The 18,424-nt window shown below is 40.1% G+C and overlaps 1 protein-coding gene across 9 annotated transcripts in view; it reads left to right on the top strand.

Moving 5' to 3' along the window:
- The first annotated feature begins 219 nt into the window (after positions 1 to 219).
- The window catches only part of MTMR3 (myotubularin related protein 3), a 125,979-nt gene continuing 107,774 nt past the window's right edge, over positions 220 to 18,424 (top strand). For 4 of the 9 annotated variants that reach the window (XM_065903738.1, XM_065903737.1, XM_065903736.1 and 1 more), the window contains exon 1: positions 220 to 380. In XM_065903738.1, coding sequence (XP_065759810.1) covers positions 366 to 380 — 15 coding nt within the window. In that variant the 5' untranslated portion in view covers positions 220 to 365. Of the gene's footprint in view, positions 381 to 3,787; positions 3,913 to 18,424 lie in introns of all 9 variants that reach the window. The other 5 variants (XM_065903740.1, XM_065903735.1, XM_065903739.1 and 2 more) reach the window with 3 other exon arrangements.

Here is an 18,424-nt window from a genome sequence, read left to right as displayed (position 1 = left end):
ATTCCCAGATCCTGTTTCTCTCTTTTTTCAGCTGGAGCGTCCCAGCTAACCCCTCGCCCGCCGCGGGCGTTCAGCTGATCTGCAGCCCCGCCCACCACCGGGGCGTGTCTACCGCTCCAGACCACGCCTCTTGCTCCGACCGCCGGCAGAGGGCCGGAGCGTGCGCGCGCGCCCCCGCTCGCAGCCCGGCTCGGCGTCGCGAGCGCGCTCTGTGTGGCTGGTGCCGCCATGTTGTTGTGGTTGTGAGAAGGCGGTGGCGGAGGCGCAGCCGGTCGAGACACTCCAGCGGCCCAGGCGCTGCCCCCCGCCTGCCCTGGCTGGGCGCCTCGAGGGGTGGCGGAGGCCGTGCCGTGACGGGCCTCGCCATGTTCTGCAGCCTGGTAAGGAAGCCCACCCCCCACCCCCCCGTCTGCTCCGGGGGTGAGGAGGAGCTGAAGGAGGGGCCGTTCTCGGCCCCGGCGCCGCGGCTGTCACCCTCTGAGGAGGCGGCGACCCGCGGGGGGCTGGGGACGGCGTGCGTGGCCGGAGGAGGGTGGCCCGGACGGCGGCCACGGCCGCCAGAGGGAGGCACGGGGAGCGGGAGCGGGAGCGCCGCGGCGGGGCTCGGCCTGGACCCTCGGCGCGGGGGAGGCGGGGTCCGGCCGGGGCGGCCTTTCCGGACCCGGTGGGGAAGGGCCCATGGGGACGCGGGGTGTGAGGCGCTACCCGGTAGCGTCGGGGAGATGTCCGCGGACTTCCAGGAGGTGAGCGTGCGCCCCTCACCCCGACTGGGTCTGTGGGCGTCCTCTGGCGGCAGGCCTGAGGTCGGGGGCCACGGAGCCCCCGGGGCGAGCAGCACGGGCCCGGACTTGAGGGAAGGAGGAGTGGCCGCCCGCCTGGGGAGCAGGGCATCCTCCTGACCTGGTAGTCCGGGGTGGGAAGGATGGTTCGGAGGTGCTCGAGAGAACTCGGCGCTGGTCAGACTGCCTCACGAAAGGTTAGAGTGATTTCTCAGGTGAAACATCCTGCCGCTTAGGACCCCTAAGATAGTATTGTTGGTTGTACTTTGGGCTGGAAAACTTGCCTCAAAATAGTAAGGGTAAATTTTATGGCCATTTTAATATTTAAAACTCCTCTGGGGTATGATAACCTTACCTGTGAGCTTTGCACAGGAGCTACTGTGGCGGATAACGATATCCAGGTGTTGTCTCCAGACTGAGGCCTAAATTCTTACCCGTATCTTGACATAGACTTTGTTGTATGACAGTGTCTGCTTTTTTTTTTTTTTTCCCACAGCGAGGGGAAAAAAAGTGGGCTTGCTCTTCCAGTTGAGCTTCACCTTCGTTTCTCAATGTGGGCGACGGTGCCATCAAGGCCTGTGTTGAATTATGCGGGATGATTTTTATTTTTAGTTTTTAGTATAAAATAGTTGGGGTTTTTATGTGTAGAGGTGTTGGGGACCTCCCCCTTTGACATCCAAGGCTGTTTCAGTAGGGCAAGAGACAAGATGCGTGTTTTTTTTGTTCGGAGACCAAGTGAGGTATACCAACCTGTGTTGGTGTCAAGCAGTCTTCCCTTCTGAGGCTTGTGACTTGGGTGGGAAGAAGAGCTTAGAGAGGGACACTGTTTGGAGTAAACCCAGTACAGTTTGTGATATTTAGCTAAATTTGGAGGGTTCTAGAATTGTAGATTGGCTCCGTATGAAGGCTTCTTTCAGCTCTAATTACCTCCCTTATTTTCAGGTGGCTCAGAGCTGTTCACGTGACCGGTGTGCTTCTGCGGCCCCACTTGTAGTTAGTTAATAGCAAGCCATAGGAGAACCCAAGTTTTCCCAGTTTGTAAACTAGGTTTTTTAGTTCGATGGTTAACTGATTAAATAACCAGTTGTCAGAAATAGTATGGGCTGCCTGAAATGCTTTTTCCGGGCCTCACGCGGGACCTGGTGAATGAAAATCTCTGAGGGTTGGGACTTACAAAGCTCCCTGAATGATTCTAGTCAGCCAGGTTTGTGAATGTCTGCTTGAAGTCACCTCTGGTATTCCAAAGGATTTCCAGTAATTACAACTCCTGAGAGTGTTTTTAATTGTTTATACAATTTGAGAGGTATGGAAAAGAGGGGAGCCTGAGCATCTCTTAAAATACAGTGGATTTATGTACAGGAAACAGATCTATTGCCAAAAATTATTTGTGCACATCTTCAGGAACACGCTTCATAAAATTAGAGGTATATCCGGAGATATAATGAGCAATCCAGAGAACAGAAGCAGAGAGGGAGAGGCAGAAAGTCTGCTTGTGGGCCACAAAGAGCTCCACTGAAGCTGCTTTCCAACATCACTGTTGCCCCTAGACTGTCTGATTCAGGTTTATAGTAAAGTGGGGGTAGGGCAGGTGAATTAGCAGTCATTTGAGACTAGGCTTATGAACCAGGAAGGTTTACTGTGGATTGTGAAAAGTTCTTGAAATATGCCTAAGGCCATGAGGAGCGGCAAAGTCATTTCTAAAGTCTGGTTAACTCTTTCTGTGGTAAAGTGGAGTGCTGAGTTACCAAAGGAAGTATTCATATTTCAGAGGGGGTGTGGTAAGGTTTTTTAGAAGTTTGGAAGAGTTGGAAGAGAGCACAGCTGTAGAGAGCAGTGAAGGAGTTTGGTCAACATCCTGTGAAGTCCTGGTGTAGCGCTGTTAGAGGAGTGCACCTGCCTGTCCACTACAAGAGCCCGAGGCCTCGTGTGTTTTGTTCTTTGGTATCTGGAGTAGTTAGCGCAGTTCTCAGCATATACTATGCCCTCAGGTATTTGTTGAGTAAATGGATAGTATTGAGGTGGGAGAAAGAACCGTTTTGGTGGTTGATAACAGCGTTTGTTATTAGAAACTATTTGATAATTTGCATTGAGTTAGAGTCAGATTTTTAGTCCTTGTGGTTTGCCTAAGAGATTCTGTTTTCTAAAGACTGTCATTGGACACTATCCTGTCCCTAGTTTTGGGGTCTTAAATGTGCCTTGGTTTTTTATTTTTTAGATTGTGTTGTTAATTGACTGCTGCTGGGAATGACTTCTCTAGACCTCCATTTTCTTATCTGTAAAATTAAAAGGTTTGTAATTATTGACCTAAAGTAGTTTCTCCAGCCTGATTTTGCAAATCTTTATTAATTTGTAATTGTTATTTAGTATTAATCTCATATAGGTAGATGAACCTTCTGTTTTGGATTCTGCTTTTGACTTATGGATTATAGACATTGTCCAAAAGTGCTCTGGAAATTGCATGCATGTTGCAAGTGTTATGCAGAAACAACATGCTTATGCTGTTGTAATTCACTTAGTGTTGAAATAAAAACGGATTTCTCATAGGGAACTTCATAATTGAGTGTGAAGCCACAAGATTAAGAATGGTTTGGTGCAAGTTTGTGTAATTTCTGTGGTCAGTTGTTTCTTACAGACCACCCAGTTCTGTAATTGTCTATGCTGAATTTATATGTAGTTTTATAATTAGTGAGATCAAATCCATACCCGATTGAACTAGGATTCCCAATTTTAGAAGCTACCAGAATTGCTGACATTGTTATTTTTCATTTTAATTTTGTGCTTTTATCTTCACTTTTGCATCTAGAACCTTAACATACCTTTCAAGTTCATATCAGACATTTAAAGTGAAAACCGTTGTAGCATGACAGGGGTTGACTAGTAAGTCCTGAGTTCATGTCCGTGTTGTGCTTCTCATTAGCTGTGTTGTTTCTGGCAAACCACAGGAGCCTTCTGAGCTTCAGGTCCCTCGTTAGTAAAAGGAAGAAGAGCAACTTCTCTCTGTATTTCAGTGTGTCTGTGAGGATGAAATGGAATGGTGTGTATGAAAAGCAGTCTAAAAATGTCAGTGGATGATGATGGAGCCCTATTGTATTAGAATCCTGTTTTCCTGGAAGAGTTGACTTGTGGAACAGTGGTAAGTCTGATATCTGCTGTCAAGTGCAGAATTTTGTAATATCACTGATAAAGCAACAGAAAAGGTTTCTGTTCTGTACTATTGCTGAGAAACCTTTTAGCAGCCCTTGAATCCAGTCTGCCAGTAGGAATAGTCAGTGTTTCAAGAAACCTCAGAGGAATCCGAGATGTCTTAAATTTGTGCCAAGGTTTGCAGGCTACACACTCCAGTATTCCGGACTTCCCTTGTGGCTCAGCTGGTAAAAAATCTGCCTGCAATGCGGGAGACCTGGTTTCGATCTCTGGGTTGGGAAGATCCCCTGGAGAAAGGAAAGGCTACCCACTCCAGTATTCCGGCCTGGAGAATTCCACAGACTGTATAGTCCATGGGGTCGAAAAGAGTCGGACATGACTGAGCGACCTTCACTTCATTTCACTTGCCCTTAGAGTAGATTTGCTAGATTTCACCCATTTTGTTATGTTGGAGTGGTGGTGGAAAGTGATGGGGTCAGGGAGTTTGGCACATTCTGTGTAATGATTTAGGGCTGTGTTTTATAAATGGCAGGTGGCAACATAATGAAATCAATGTGATGATTTCTAAAAAAAACAGCACATAGAAAATGGTAAAAATAATTATTGATTTGGGAAACTTTTGTTATGCTACTATATGTGTACCGTTGCCACATAAAATGTAATTTTATAATTACAGTCCCCCCCACTCACCCACCCCACTCTGTGCAACTTTTGGGATCTTAGTTTCCTTACCAGGGATTGAACCGGACCCCTGCAGTGAAAGCACAGAATCCTAATCACTGGATCACCAAGAAATTCCCCAATGTATTTTTTCTTGAGTTGTAAAATTTGGAAGCAATTGCTTAGGGACATGGTACCTGAGCTTTGCAGTTAGGATGACTCTAAAATAGTGAGGCATAAAACAAATGAAAAATCACAAGAAAATTGTGAAGTTTGGTTAAATTAAAGCTGTTTTGTTAAGGGTGAAATACTGTGTGTGTGTGTGTGTTTGTGCACGTATGCACATGCTGTTACATCTGACTGCGACCGCCTGGACTGTAGCCCACCAGGCTCCTTTGTCTATGTGATTTTTTTCCAGGCAAGAATACTGGAGTGGGTTGCTGTTTCCTCCTCCAGGGGATCTTCCTGGCCCGGGGATCAAATCCACGTCTCCTGCTTGGCAGGTGGATTCTTTACCACTAAGCCACCTGGAAATCCACAAAAGAACTCATAGCTTTGTTATAAGTTGTTGACTTAATGAACATAGTTAAGACATAAACTTATGCTAATATTCTTAAGCCTCTTTTTCCTTAAATGGACTATCTGGTAACTACAAAGATGTTGTCTCATGGTGCGGATTACTACATCCAGCATCATGTTGGTTATATGTCCAGACCTAGATCTATTATGTGCCTATTTGTTTCTTCATATAATGTTTAGAATGGTTTTATTATGAGAGATAGTAGGAAGCTTTCCTGATTTCATTTGTGTTCTAAATTTCTTTTCTTTAGCTAATGCTTCTGTAATTTAGTTGCAGAAGATACATAAATTTCTCTGAAATATTCATAGATTGATAATCTGGCAAATGTAAGGAGTTATAAGTATATTGATAAATCCTAGCATTTGAAAGAATTGGTATAAAGATTTTGAAAAAGGTCATTCTTATTTTTTTGTTCACGCCTGTCATGTTTCTATAAAACAGATTTGTAATTGTATTTATTTTTTTGTAATTGTGTTTAGACTGATTCCACAAACCACATGGGGCAAAGTAGTGTGTTTATAAAGTTTTAGAAGTCTACAGGGCAATAGTAAGGAGTTTATCTACTGAAATACTTAAAGAAGAGCAACTTCCCATGTCAAGTTGATGTTCTGTTAATGGGTATTTAGTATTCTGTGATACGGGTGCAGCATAGTTTACAGCACTTCCCTCTTAATGGACATTTCAGTTTTCCCTCATAAAATCATAAAACAGAGCTGTGATGAACTCCTTTGGACTTTGTTTTCTTTTTTTTTGGCTGCACCAGATGGCTTGAAGAATCTTAGTTCCCTGACCAGGGATCACCCCCGTGTCCCCTGCAGTGGAAGTGAGTAGCCCTAACCACTGTATTGCCAGGGAAGTCTCTCATTTGGGCTTTTTAAAATACAATTATGCTGCTGTTTTCTCAGGCTAAATTCCTAAAAGTGGGCTTACCTGGCAAAGGGTTGTATTTTAAATTCCAGTATACTCAGGGTATCCTCTAAATAGTGTGCTGTTTTAAAGTCTGAGCAACAATAATATTGTCCGTTTCCAAATATTCTTTCTAGTGATTCACTACCTTTTAGCTTGTTGGTGGGAATTTAAAATAGTTTGGAAATACCTTTCCTTTGTTCTTTTTTCATCATCAGCCCTTACCTTCTACAGCTTAGCTGTGGAAGGGGCAGGTGAAAATGGAAGGGCAATGATAGAGACTACTTAAAAATTTTTTGAGCATTAATCCTCAATCCTTAATTATTTAATTTACAAATAATATGTATAGTAACTGGTTATTGTGTGTCTTATAAAATATAGAGAAAAAAATTAACAAGGATGAGAATTAAAGTTCAAATATCTTTCTCCTTTACTGCAGTGGAGCATCTTGGGTACTCCTTGGCTGTACTATATTCTACTTTGGATATAACTGTCTTAGACACTTAAGATGTAATGTTGGGCTTTTATGGTTGACTGTTTCAGAGCTTTTCCACTAGTTTTGCAGATGGTTCAGCCTACTTGGATTATGATAGTCTTTAAAGTGTCCCATGCTATTGAGAGTCATGTCTTCAATAAGAGCAAACATAAACCTTGCTCATAAAGCACCAGTTGAGGTGCTTGTCTTAGTCTTTGTTGAGATGCTTGAATTTGAAAAGGGCCAATCATAGGATAGGAAGCAGTCTAAATAAGTAGCCTACTTAGATATGAAGAACTGATATTGTGTAGAGTATATTTTTAAGTTTGCTTTATGGAAAGCGTTTGGTTGTAACATTTTTGTTTTCTAAGAGCTTAGGTCTTGGAGACTGAAAAAGATGAATAATTGCTACGTACTAGCTTTCCTTTGCTTGCAAAATACCACAATTAACCTGTCACTCTACCTCCATTTGGAAGAGCCTGAGTCAATAACTTAAAAAATGTTTTCTTGGGCCAAAACTTTCTCTGATGAGTCTTGGATTAAAAGGTGACTTTTTTTCTTAAGTTTGAATATGTTCCTTTTTTAAAAAAATTTAAACTTTTTATTTTATGTTGGAGTGTAGCCGACTAACAGTATTGCGGTAGTTTCAGGTGCACAGCAGGGTGACCCAGTCATTGGTGTTCGTGCTCCCCTTCTCACCCAGTCTCCCCTCTCATCCAGGCTGCCCTGTGACATTGGGCAGAAGTCCTTGTGCTTAAGTTCATAAGTTACTTTTGATTTGCCCCTCTCCTCCCTGCTGCTTAGTTACAAAATCAGGAAATGGTGCTTTTACCCTACAAAAATGAGTCTCCCTCTCTCTTCCTATCATGGGGAATTTAATTTCAGTAATTTTATATGGATGGGTCATTATCGGAGAAAGATCATATTGAAGTCTTCGAGATTGTGAAAAGAGCAACTTGTGATTGTTTTTTGCTAGTTAAATTTTTTTTTGCCAGTTAAAAGATAATTTATATTGAAGGTGATTGCTATATACAGTATTTTGGGGGAAAAGGTCAGGTATTCCTTTTTACCTTAGGTAGCATGATTTATAAGGTGTTGTCACAGACATCTTAGATCCTCATAAGAGAGCATCATTTAATCACGGATATTGTGACTCCTTTGAGGCCACATGCCTCAAAGGAGTGTTTGTCATTGTGCTTAAAGACTATAAGCCCTGAAGAAGTAGGTAGTATTTAGTCGTTAAGTCATGTCCGACTCTTCTGCAACCCTGTGGACTGCAGCCTGCCAGGCTCTTCTGTCCATGGGATTTTCCAGGCAAAAATACTGGAGTGGGTTGCCATCTCCTCCTCTAGGGGATCTTCCCCACCCAGGGATGGAACCCACGTCTCCTGTATTGGCAGATGGATTCTTTACTACTGAGCCACCCAGGAAGCCTGCAGAAGTAGGTACTGAGGGCTGTTGTCCTTCACTCCTGAGCACTTAATGTACTGCCTGGTATAAAGTAAGCTATCAGTTTTATGGACTGTTTAAACTCTTATCTATATATTTACACATGTAAATAAACTACAGGTTTGTGAAACCAACACATCACTTTCTGTAGTTAGAGCATTCCTTCGTCTGATGTGCAAAGAAAATGTTTCTGGGGAAGAGGTCATTAATTTTACATCAGCCTTTGAGATATCCTCTTACTTTCTCTTCAGGATAGATGCATGGTGACAAAAGAGGTCTTGATGTAATTCCTTTGTGTCGGTTCCTCCTACTGGCAAGACTCGTGTGTGTGTGTGTGTGTGTGTGTGTGTGTGTGTGTGTGTGTGTGTATTTATTAGTAGTTTGCTATTTAAAAAGGAAACACACTCAGTTTTTGGGTGTATAATGGTTCTTCAAACATGGAGTGCAGGGTTTGCCATAGCGTGAATGAAAAGGAGCAAATATAATTTCTGTCACTTATCTTATTCCCTCCAGTTCCCTGTACCCATGGTTTTGGTTTATTCCGAAAACACTGAGAAAGATTAGTCTTCTGAAGAAGCTAGTATTTTATTTCCCCTTTGATCTGCTGAACTTAAAATCATGTTTTGTAAGTGAACTAATATACTTTTATACGTAAGAGAGAGTCTATAAAGACAAGAATGGAAATACTAATAGTGATTAACTTCTGGCTGGAATGGTGACCATTTTCTGCCTCATATTCTTCTGTAGTTTTCCAGTTTTCTGTAATGAACGTGTGTTACTCTTTTTTTTTTTTTTTTTTTGGTATCACTCTTACAATTAGGGAAAAGCTGCTATTTTAAAGTACATTTTAACGTCTTTAGTTTTCATTGGCTGGCTTATGAAGGTTTAAGTCCTAGTCAGCATTAAAAACAATGGTTTGTGGGCTTCCTTAGTGGTCCGTGGTTGAGACTCCACACTTCCACTGAAGGGGGTATGGTGAGGAAGTTCCGCATGCCATGGGGTGTGACCCCCCCCCCAAAAAAAACCAAAACATTGACTCCAGTTCCCAAGGAGAGTGGCAGCTGTAGGAAGCAGTATGGGAAAATGGATCAGGCAAGCTGATTTGAACTTTCTTACTGTAAATTCCACTGTGACACTGAGGCAGTCTGGGCTTTGGTCACAGTTAAATGCAAGACCCCCATCTGATATTTCCCTTCCTAATGAACTGATTGAGAATTATGAATGCTATCTTGAAAAGTCAGATATTGTGAACTTAAACACAGGACTCGGCCGGAATTCCTAATTTTCCTGCTAACTTGCCATGTGGAGCAAGAACTGTAGCCTTGTGTGTATTTAAAAATATCAAATGGGGGAAAAAAGTCAAATGGGATTATAGCAACTCAGATGTGATACTGATTTTGCACACATAATTTGAACTGGAAGATACTTGGATAAATGACTTTTATTTTGACAATTGGGGTTTTGGTGTTAATGTATATAGCTGGGAGTTGAGCCACTGTAAGTTTATTTACTCATTCGTCTGTTGGTACTTTAGGAAGAGCTATGTAATATATCCAGAGTTTAAGTGATTAGGTAAAGCCTATCAGCTTTTGCTGTTTATTGAACATTATAGTAGCTTCAGTGCTTGTGTAGATAGATATATCATTCAGAACGTTAGATTTCTTGGGTAGAACATTATTAACTGCCCTTTATTCTTTTAAAGAATAAGATTAAAGTTCAAGGACAATCAAGGTAATACAGGTAGGTACTAATATAAATTTATAGGATTTTTTAGTTAAAAATTTTATAATAAAGATATACAGGTTTATTAAAAAAAAAAAATACCTTGTAGAAGTTGATTAAGCCCATTTTTCTGTTCCCAAATCCCACAATCTTGGCTTTCTTTTTTTAAAAGAAAATTTAAATGTTTGAAAAATTCAGAAGAATATGGAGAATAATTTAACAGACACCATGTGCCTAATTTAAAAGATGTTGACTTAGATTTAATGTTGATATCTTGTAAAATTTGCCTCAAAGGGGTATTTATATTTGTTTTTAAAAATAAAAATATTTCATAGTTGGAGTCCTTCCTGCATTCATCTTAAATCTTATTTCCATTATCCAGAGGTGGTTTTACCATCTTAGGCCATGCTGTGCTGTTTTATTATTCCTACAAATGTCTGTGTGTGTTTGACATGTAGTATTATGGTGTTTAAAATGCACATAGTACCTTAATGTGTATATTCTGCTGTTTGAAAAAGCTTGAAATTTATCTCTGTTAATATATGTATGTTTGCTTAATAGCTATGTAGTACTCAGTTGTATGAATAGAATGCAATTTTAGTCCCATATTGTTTTTGATTAATATATAGATCTTAAAATTTCCTTTTAATAGGATCAAGCTATACATGCTGATCTACAGTTTTTTCCTCAATAATGTTTTATAAACATCTTACCCTATCGCAAAATATTTACCAGTTTTTAAGGACTGTAGTTTTTTTAAAGTTTTATAGAGACAAGACGCTTACTTCCAGTCCTTTACTGATGGACATCTAGGGATTTTGGTTTTTTTTTTGGTACTTTTTCCCCATATTACTAAAAGTGCTGTTTCTGATGGATATTCTTGCACTTTATACTTTTGAACAGCTGTAGGATAATTTCTATAGAAATAATTCTGCAGGGTAAATTTGGGTGACTAGAACTGCATGCAATAAATATTGACGCTAAACCAGCATGTGTATTTGTGACTTTCTTACTCCTGGTCTGTTCACTTAGGTTCGTTCAAAAGTGGGTGCTGTGTGAGAGGTGCTGAGATGGGTAGTTTTGCCATATAAAACAGCTAACATGTTGAAGTTGTGTAGTGGAAACTAGGAGGAGTTCAAGCTTTACTTAGGTAAGGCACATAGAGCTATGTTTGGGAAATAGTTTTAGTCTTGCTAGCACAGAATAGAATATTCAAAAATAAGTTTGTAAAGTGCTAAAAATTGAAATAAAATATTAAAGTAGTTGAAATTTCTTTTACTCTCTGTACTGAGCCCTTGCAGGGAAGAGATGTCTTGTGGCAGTGTGCATAATTGGGAACAGGCAAAGATGGGACAGCAGTGAAAAATCTGTCCTGTACTCAGAATTAGGTAGTAAGGACCTGAGTTAAGGGGTGGCAGGGTGGTGATTTAGCTTGCTAACTTAAGCATTCTTAGTTGACAGCCTGAAGGAAATACACAAATAACTTGTGAACTAGTTGAATGGGAAGTTTAGTGGCAGGGACTCAAGAGTTGGTGGGTTTTGGACCTCAGAGAATAGTGATGGTACAGAAATGTAGAACTGGCAGGGGGAGTTTGGAAAAGGACTCAATGAAACCCTTCATACATTTAACGTTGAGACCAGGGAATATACAAGTAAAAATGTCTCGCAGGAGCTCGGAGATAAAGAATTTGAGGCAGGAAGAAAGGTAGGTCTTACCTGCATGAGATTTCAAACCTAGAAGAGCCAAAGATTGAGATCACATTTAGGGGAGTGGGAGAAGATCAAATTTTTAAAAAGCTGTTAAAATTAAGGTTAATGAGGCATAATGGAGGCCAAGGAGAAGTAATTTCCAAATGAGTGATAATTAAATTTGAGTGAGATGGGAAATAATTTAGTGATCCATACTAGTCATCCATCATCATTTTCTACTTCTTATTTTTTAAATTTCTCCTCTCCACCCCCAGGCCTTTTAAAAATTTATTTGGCTGTGTTAGGTGCAGCATGTGGGATCTAGTTCCCTCACCAGGCATTGAACCCTGGTGCCCTACATTGATAGCATAGAGTCTTAGCCACTGAATCACCAAGGAAGTCCCCGTTTTCTTAGGATATGCATTCAGGATATTGTAAGAGACGAGGAGTGTGACACGAGACAGCATATATGAAACGTGTTGTCCAATAGAACTTTCTCTGATTCCTTCTGATGTTTGATAACTGCTGTTCAGTACATATTGAGCACTTGAAATTTGGCTAGTTTGAACAAGGAGCTAAATTGAACGTTTTAATTAAATTTAAATAGCCACATGGTCAGTGACTACATGTTGGACAGCACTGCTTATGGACTCCTAAAATGAGACAGTGACGTAGATTAGCAGCAGGAGGCGATCTCAGGATAAGATAGAAGCATTTGCTTATCTAAAAATTTTGTTGCAGTGCTATCAAACTTGCATTGGAATTAAGTATTTTGGTGCAAACAAAAGTTTTGCATTTTTGTATTTATTGTTGGCTATAATTGACAACTCTTTTCAATATAAAAGAGCAAATTATTTTTAAGAGACTTGGAGTCTGCAATTTCTTCATGATGTCCCTTCCCTTTTTTCCTTCTGTCTTGCTTTTTAAAGGTTATAATTCAGTCTTACTGATGAAAGGATATTTATTGAGATATTTTGGATCTCTGTTTTCTCCTGTTAAAAGTAACTGAAAGTTTCTTAAAACTCTCATTGGGGGGAGAGAGAATACTAGTTATCCTTTAAATAAACCAATACCTTAGATTTTTTTTTTCATTTATTTTTATTAGTTGGAGGCTAATTACTTTACAATATTGTAGTGGTTTTTGTCATACATTGACCTGAATCAGCCATGGATTTACATGTGTTCCCCATCCCAATCCCCCCTCCCACCTCCCTCTCCACCCGATCCCTCTGGGTCTTCCCAGTGCACCAGGCCCGAGCACTTGTCTCATGCACCCAACCTGGGCTGGTGATCTGTTTCACCCTAGATAATATACATGTTTCGATGCTGTTCTCTTGAAACATCCCACCCTCGCCTTCTCCCCCAGAGTCCAAAAGTCTGTTCTGTACATCTGTGTCTTTTTCTGTTTTGCATATAGGGTTATCATTACCATCTTTCTAAATTCCATATATATGTGTTAGCATGCTGTAATGGTCTTTATCTTTCTGGCTTACTTCACTCTGTATAATGGGCTCCAGTTTCATCCATCTCATTAGAACTGATTCAAATGAATTCTTTTTAACGACTGAGTAATATTCCATGGTGTATATGTACCACAGCTTCCTTATCCATTCGTCTGCTGATGGGCATCTAGGTTGCTTCCATGTCCTGGCTATTATAAACAGTGCTGCGATGAATATTGGGGTGCACATGTCTCTTTCAGATCTGGTTTCCTGGTACCTTAGATATTTTATGGCTTGAGAAATGGTTTGCTTTTCAGAATGATTGATGGTTTAAATTGAATATTGGACGGCAGTGAGAGAACCTTTTTTACTCCATGGTGTGTTGTGCTCAGTTGAGTCTGATTCTTTGCAATCCTGTGGACTGTAGCCTGCCAGGCTCCCCTGTCCACAGGATTTTCCAGCAAGAGTGGTGGAGTGGGTTGCCATGTCCTCCTTCAGGGGATCTTCCTCACTCAAGGATGGAACCTGTGTCTCTTGCGTCTCCTGCATTGGTAGGCAGGTTCTTTACTGTTGTACCACCTGGGAAGCCTAAATGCACTTTGTCTGCAAGAAGAAAAATTAAGTGTATGTAGAAGAGAAGAACCCATTCACAAGGCAGCGCTAACTGTGATTCCATTTTTATAAAGTTACCAAAAAACTCCTAATAGATGGCAACATAAGTCAGAATAATGGTTATCTTTGGTAGTGAGCACAGGGAGACTGGGGTTGCTAGTTATGTTCTGTGTCTTGATCTGGGCGGTAATTTCATGGTTTTCTTTATGAGAATCATTGAGTTGTGTACTTAGGATGTATATACTTTTTTTGTATGTATGTAACACTTCAGTTTTAAAACTTTTACCACCTCACATAATTTTAGTGAATATAATTTTGTTCAGCTTTTTAAATTTTCTTCTACCTCTATTCATACATGAATACATTTAATGAAGAAACCTATTTTATCTTTTAAGATTACAATGTTAAACATGTGGAAGGGTGCATAAAACAAAGTATAGCTTAATGAATTTTAAAATGAGTATATTGGAGGGACTTCCCTGGTGTTCCAGTGGTTAAGACTCCAGACTTCCACTGCAGGGGACAGAGGTTCAATCCCTGGTCTGGGAACTAAGATCCTGTATGCCTTCCTGCATCCTGTGTTGTGGGGCCAGAAAGTACATTGGAGGGTTATGTTTTGTTTTTGAGTATGTCATACCTATGTCTGTAAGAAGGGAAGGCATTGATAGAAGGCTAGAATGTTTGAAGAGAACAAAGTTTCAAGGACTTTCAGAATACTAGATTGGCTTTTTTATCTTTGGGCAAGTTATTTGACTTAGTTTGGGCCTGAGATTTTTCTGTACAGTAGGGATAATACCTAACCTTTGCAAGGTGACTGGTGCAATTAAGGTAAAATTATAGGAACATAGAATAATAATAATAGGCGTTTAGGCCATTGAATTTTGGTCTCTGACCTCACAGAATAGAATTGTGATATGAAAAGAAAATGATTTGTACAAGGACACACAGTGATTGAGATCATTCATTTGGATTGGCTTAAAAATTTCTGAGACTTTTAAGTATGCCAGACACTATTCTAAGCAATTTGTATGTATTAAGTCATGTAATTGCCTGGGATTATTCCCAGCATGTGTGTGTGCTGTCTTTTCAGTTGTGTTGGACTCTTTGCAACCCCACAGACTGTAGCCTGCCAGGTGGCTCTGTCCATGGGATTCTCCAGGCAAGAACACTGGAGTGGGTTGCCGTGCCCTCCTCCAGGGCATCTTCCCTACCCGGGGATTGAACCCAAGTCTCTTTCCTGCATTGACTGGGGGGTTCTTCACCACTAGTGCCATCCGGGAAGCCCCAGTTATTATATTTAATGATAATTACTCCAGTTTTACTGACGAGGAAATTGAGGCAAAATGGGGTTAAGTAACTTGAGAGGTAGTTCAGTTCTTTGCTGTATTGCCCAGTTAAGTGAAAGCTCTTAAAGATTTTAGGCAAATGTTGAGATCTTTTAATAATCTTTAACGGGTTTTGTGAAGTAAAATTTTGGTTTTTTGAACCAAAATTAGAAAAGGAACCTTATTTGTTGTGACGTGATTATGGAAAAGATTGATGTTAATACTTACTGTTTGAATTTTATTCCCTCCTTGATAAAGCTCATTTTCTTCTTAAAATGCTTAGGATGTAAACAGTAGATAGTTTTCTTTTAAAAGTGGATTTGTTTTTTAATCTTCAGTCAGTTTGTTTCTGCCTACAAATACCATTTAGACTTGTGGGCAAAATGTTAATGGAAGGGAGCTGTCGGATGTGGAGGCAGTTCTAACAAGGTTTAGTGTTCTGCTTCGGTTGTTTCGGTGTCTGGTCCCTGGTTTTCAGAACGATATTACAGATTCTGTCACATCTGTGGTTTGAAAAAATTTAAAGCATAGATTTTTATAATAGTAATAAAATTTAAAGTATAATTTATATGCAGTAAATGTCACCCTGTTTGAGTACTGTTCTGCAAGTTTTGGAAACACATGTGATCAGTACTCTCATCAAGATAGAGGAGAGTTCCATCGCCTCAGAAATTTTCCTCCTGGTCCTTCAGTCAGGAGAACTCCCACTTCTTGTCCTTGGCAGCTCCTGATGTGTTTTGTCACTATAGTTTTGTCTTTTCCAGAGTTTTATATAAATGGAATCATGCAGTATGTAACTTTTTGAGATTGGCTGCTTTTATTTAACATAATGCACTTTGAGATGTCCATAGTTTGTGTATCAGGGATTACTTTTTATTGTCGAAGCATTCCATTTTGTGGATGTATCCCAGTTTTTATATTCACGTTCCAAGATCATTCAGGTTGTTTCCAGTTTTTGATAACTGTAAACAAAGCTGGTATAAACATATTCACACACTTGTATGTGTGTGCCCATATTAATGTGTTTTCTCATGGTTTACAAAAAAAAACCTGGTGCCTAGAAGTTTTTTAACTTTACTATGGAACCTTAGAAAGCTCATAATATTCACAGAATTTTGTTATTTTCTTAGTAAATCCCTTCTAAAATTTCACTCTAGAATGAGAGTAATTTGTTACATAAATAACCATACAGTGTAAACTATAAATAATTAGTATTTTTAAAATTAAGGAAATAGGCGCATGTGCTTAATCAGTGAGTATATTTACTTATCAAACTCCTTAGTGCATAGTTTCTTTTTTTAAAAGTTACTTTGTTTTTAATTGGGGGATAATTGCTTTCGATGTTGTGTTAGTCTCTGCAGTATAGCAGTGTGAATCAGCCGTGGGTATACCCATGTCCTCTCCCTCTTAAACATCCCTCCCGCCTCCCATCCACTGCATAATTTCATATTTTGTTTTTAGTAGCTCTTGAATTGTGAGCCTTTGACTTACTTTTGTTCATCTAGCTAGCAGAATGGTTATATAATTGGTTGTGAAAAGTCTTAAGAAGAACAGGCTTAGCACTGTAGACGCCCCCAGGATGACTGGAAATACTAATATTGGTGGCCAATTTCATGTCAACATGTCTTGAAACTTACAAGTTTATGGTTGATTAGCTACTTGAATTAAATTATCCTCTTTGTGTAGTGACTGACCTTTCTTTTTCTAGTGGTGTGAAGCCAAGAAAAAGAGGTAAGGCCTTTTTACCTTGGAAAAGAAATTGCAGGCAATGTTTGCAAATTAATATTGAGGTTCCAATTCTGATTCTTCAGAGGACTACAGAGACCACAGGTGATATGATTGAGCATAGTATGTGTGTATTTCTTTTGATTAGTCTCAGAGTCTTAGTTTGAGCCTTTCAGAGGCTGACTGAGGTACTTGGTATACAGAGCTACAGAGCTTCTTTCAGCAATGTCCTTTTCTTCTGAGTTAGAAACTGAATGTTGTGTTTAGAACCAAGACACATTGCACTTCGAATGTGAACCTTTGGTTAAGGGTTATCTTACTTGTGGGCTATCATTTTCTAGCTATTTCCTCTGAAAATATCTACCTGGAGATGCCCAATCTTGACAGTAATGGGGGCTGAAAGTAACCATTCCTCATCTGTATGTGGTTGTTTGATAGGGGCAACACTTAGGCTCTTATTTTTCCTGAGACTGCATTATTGGTGATTCACGTTGAGAATTCCAGAATAGGGTTGCCAGAATTAGAAACATGGGAATATGGAGGTAGCAACTGTTATGGAATCAGTATTACACATAAAATGTTAATTAGCTGTATTAGTTGCACACTTAATTTTCACTGCTACCTTGTGAAGTAGTCAGGGCAGGTGATACTATTAACTCTCACTTAACAGGTGAGTAAATTATGTGTAGAAAGTATCATTACTCATCTGAGATTGCACTGCTAGTGAGTAGCTGAACTAGAACTTCAACCCAGATCTTCTGATACCAAGTTGGACGCCCTTTTCACTATTCCAGTTTAGTGTGATGGATAAGGGCTCAGGCTTAGGTTAGAGTCGTGGTTCTGCCACTAGTACTCTGCGATCCTAGACAGATTCCCCAATGCCTTGCTTCATATTTCTCAATTTTAAAACAGGGCTGACAGTATTCCTGGGGCTTTTGTTAGATTCAGCAAGTGCTTTTAACAGTAGCTAGCACTCCATGTAGGCCTGTTGTGATGGCTGCTTCTGTTGCTACAGTAATAACACTGTTTCTTTCCCTGGAAGCATTATAGCTGTCCAGTACTTTATTTGGGGCTAGGAACTTTTGGTTCCTGCTCTGTGGAACTACTTCAGCTGCACTGCATACACCCTTCCCCCATTCCCAACAGTGTTTTACCTTCTCAAAACTAGAAAGCCAAAAATTTATTAGTGAGTTCCTTTAAAAAGGTATAAAAATAGATTTTTCCCCTTAGAGATATTTGGTGAGCCTTCAGAAAACTCCTGGGTATCTCAAACTGTCTTTAACTTGAGAATTCTTCAGCCAGAAGAGCATAAACAACTTTAAAATATACAGATTTGCATAACACCTACTTAAACCAAGTTACCAGGAGATTTTACAGGACATTTTTGGACACTTGCAGTTAAGAGAATCTTTTAACATGATACTGTATAAACCTGCTTGGGTTATTCCTTCTTTTACTGAGATATGTGAGTGGCTTGCTTGAGTATGTATCTGTGTCCTTTCTTTGATAAATACTTGAGGGAGCCTTTTGAAATGCAGTGTTTTGGCCACCGTTTCAACTCTACAGAAATATGGTTTCATGATAAAGTTAACAAAAAGCACATTGGCAGCAGTCCAGAAGCTGACTCACCAGGGAGTAACGATAGACCCTTTGAAGGGAATGGCCTATCCCAGGGTCCTATTTCAAAGCTTCATACTAGGATACCATCAGTGAAAGTCAGCCAAGAAATCAAGATGAGATCTTACTTGTGTCTACTGGGAATAATGATAGGAAAGATTTCTATAGTAGGATGCAAGTAAGATTCTTCCCTAATGTTGTAAAACTTGGGGATGGACAAAAAGGTGAGGATACAGAATGGTGGTGACCTTTGTGGGACTGTGGTGGTATTTCCTTTTCTGGGACTGGATGAGAATAGT

The sequence above is a fragment of the Muntiacus reevesi genome, chromosome 13 (genome assembly GCF_963930625.1).
Source record: "Muntiacus reevesi chromosome 13, mMunRee1.1, whole genome shotgun sequence".
In the NCBI taxonomy this organism is placed as follows: Eukaryota; Metazoa; Chordata; class Mammalia; order Artiodactyla; family Cervidae; genus Muntiacus; species Muntiacus reevesi.
This window is presented reverse-complemented; position numbering and strand designations above follow the sequence as displayed.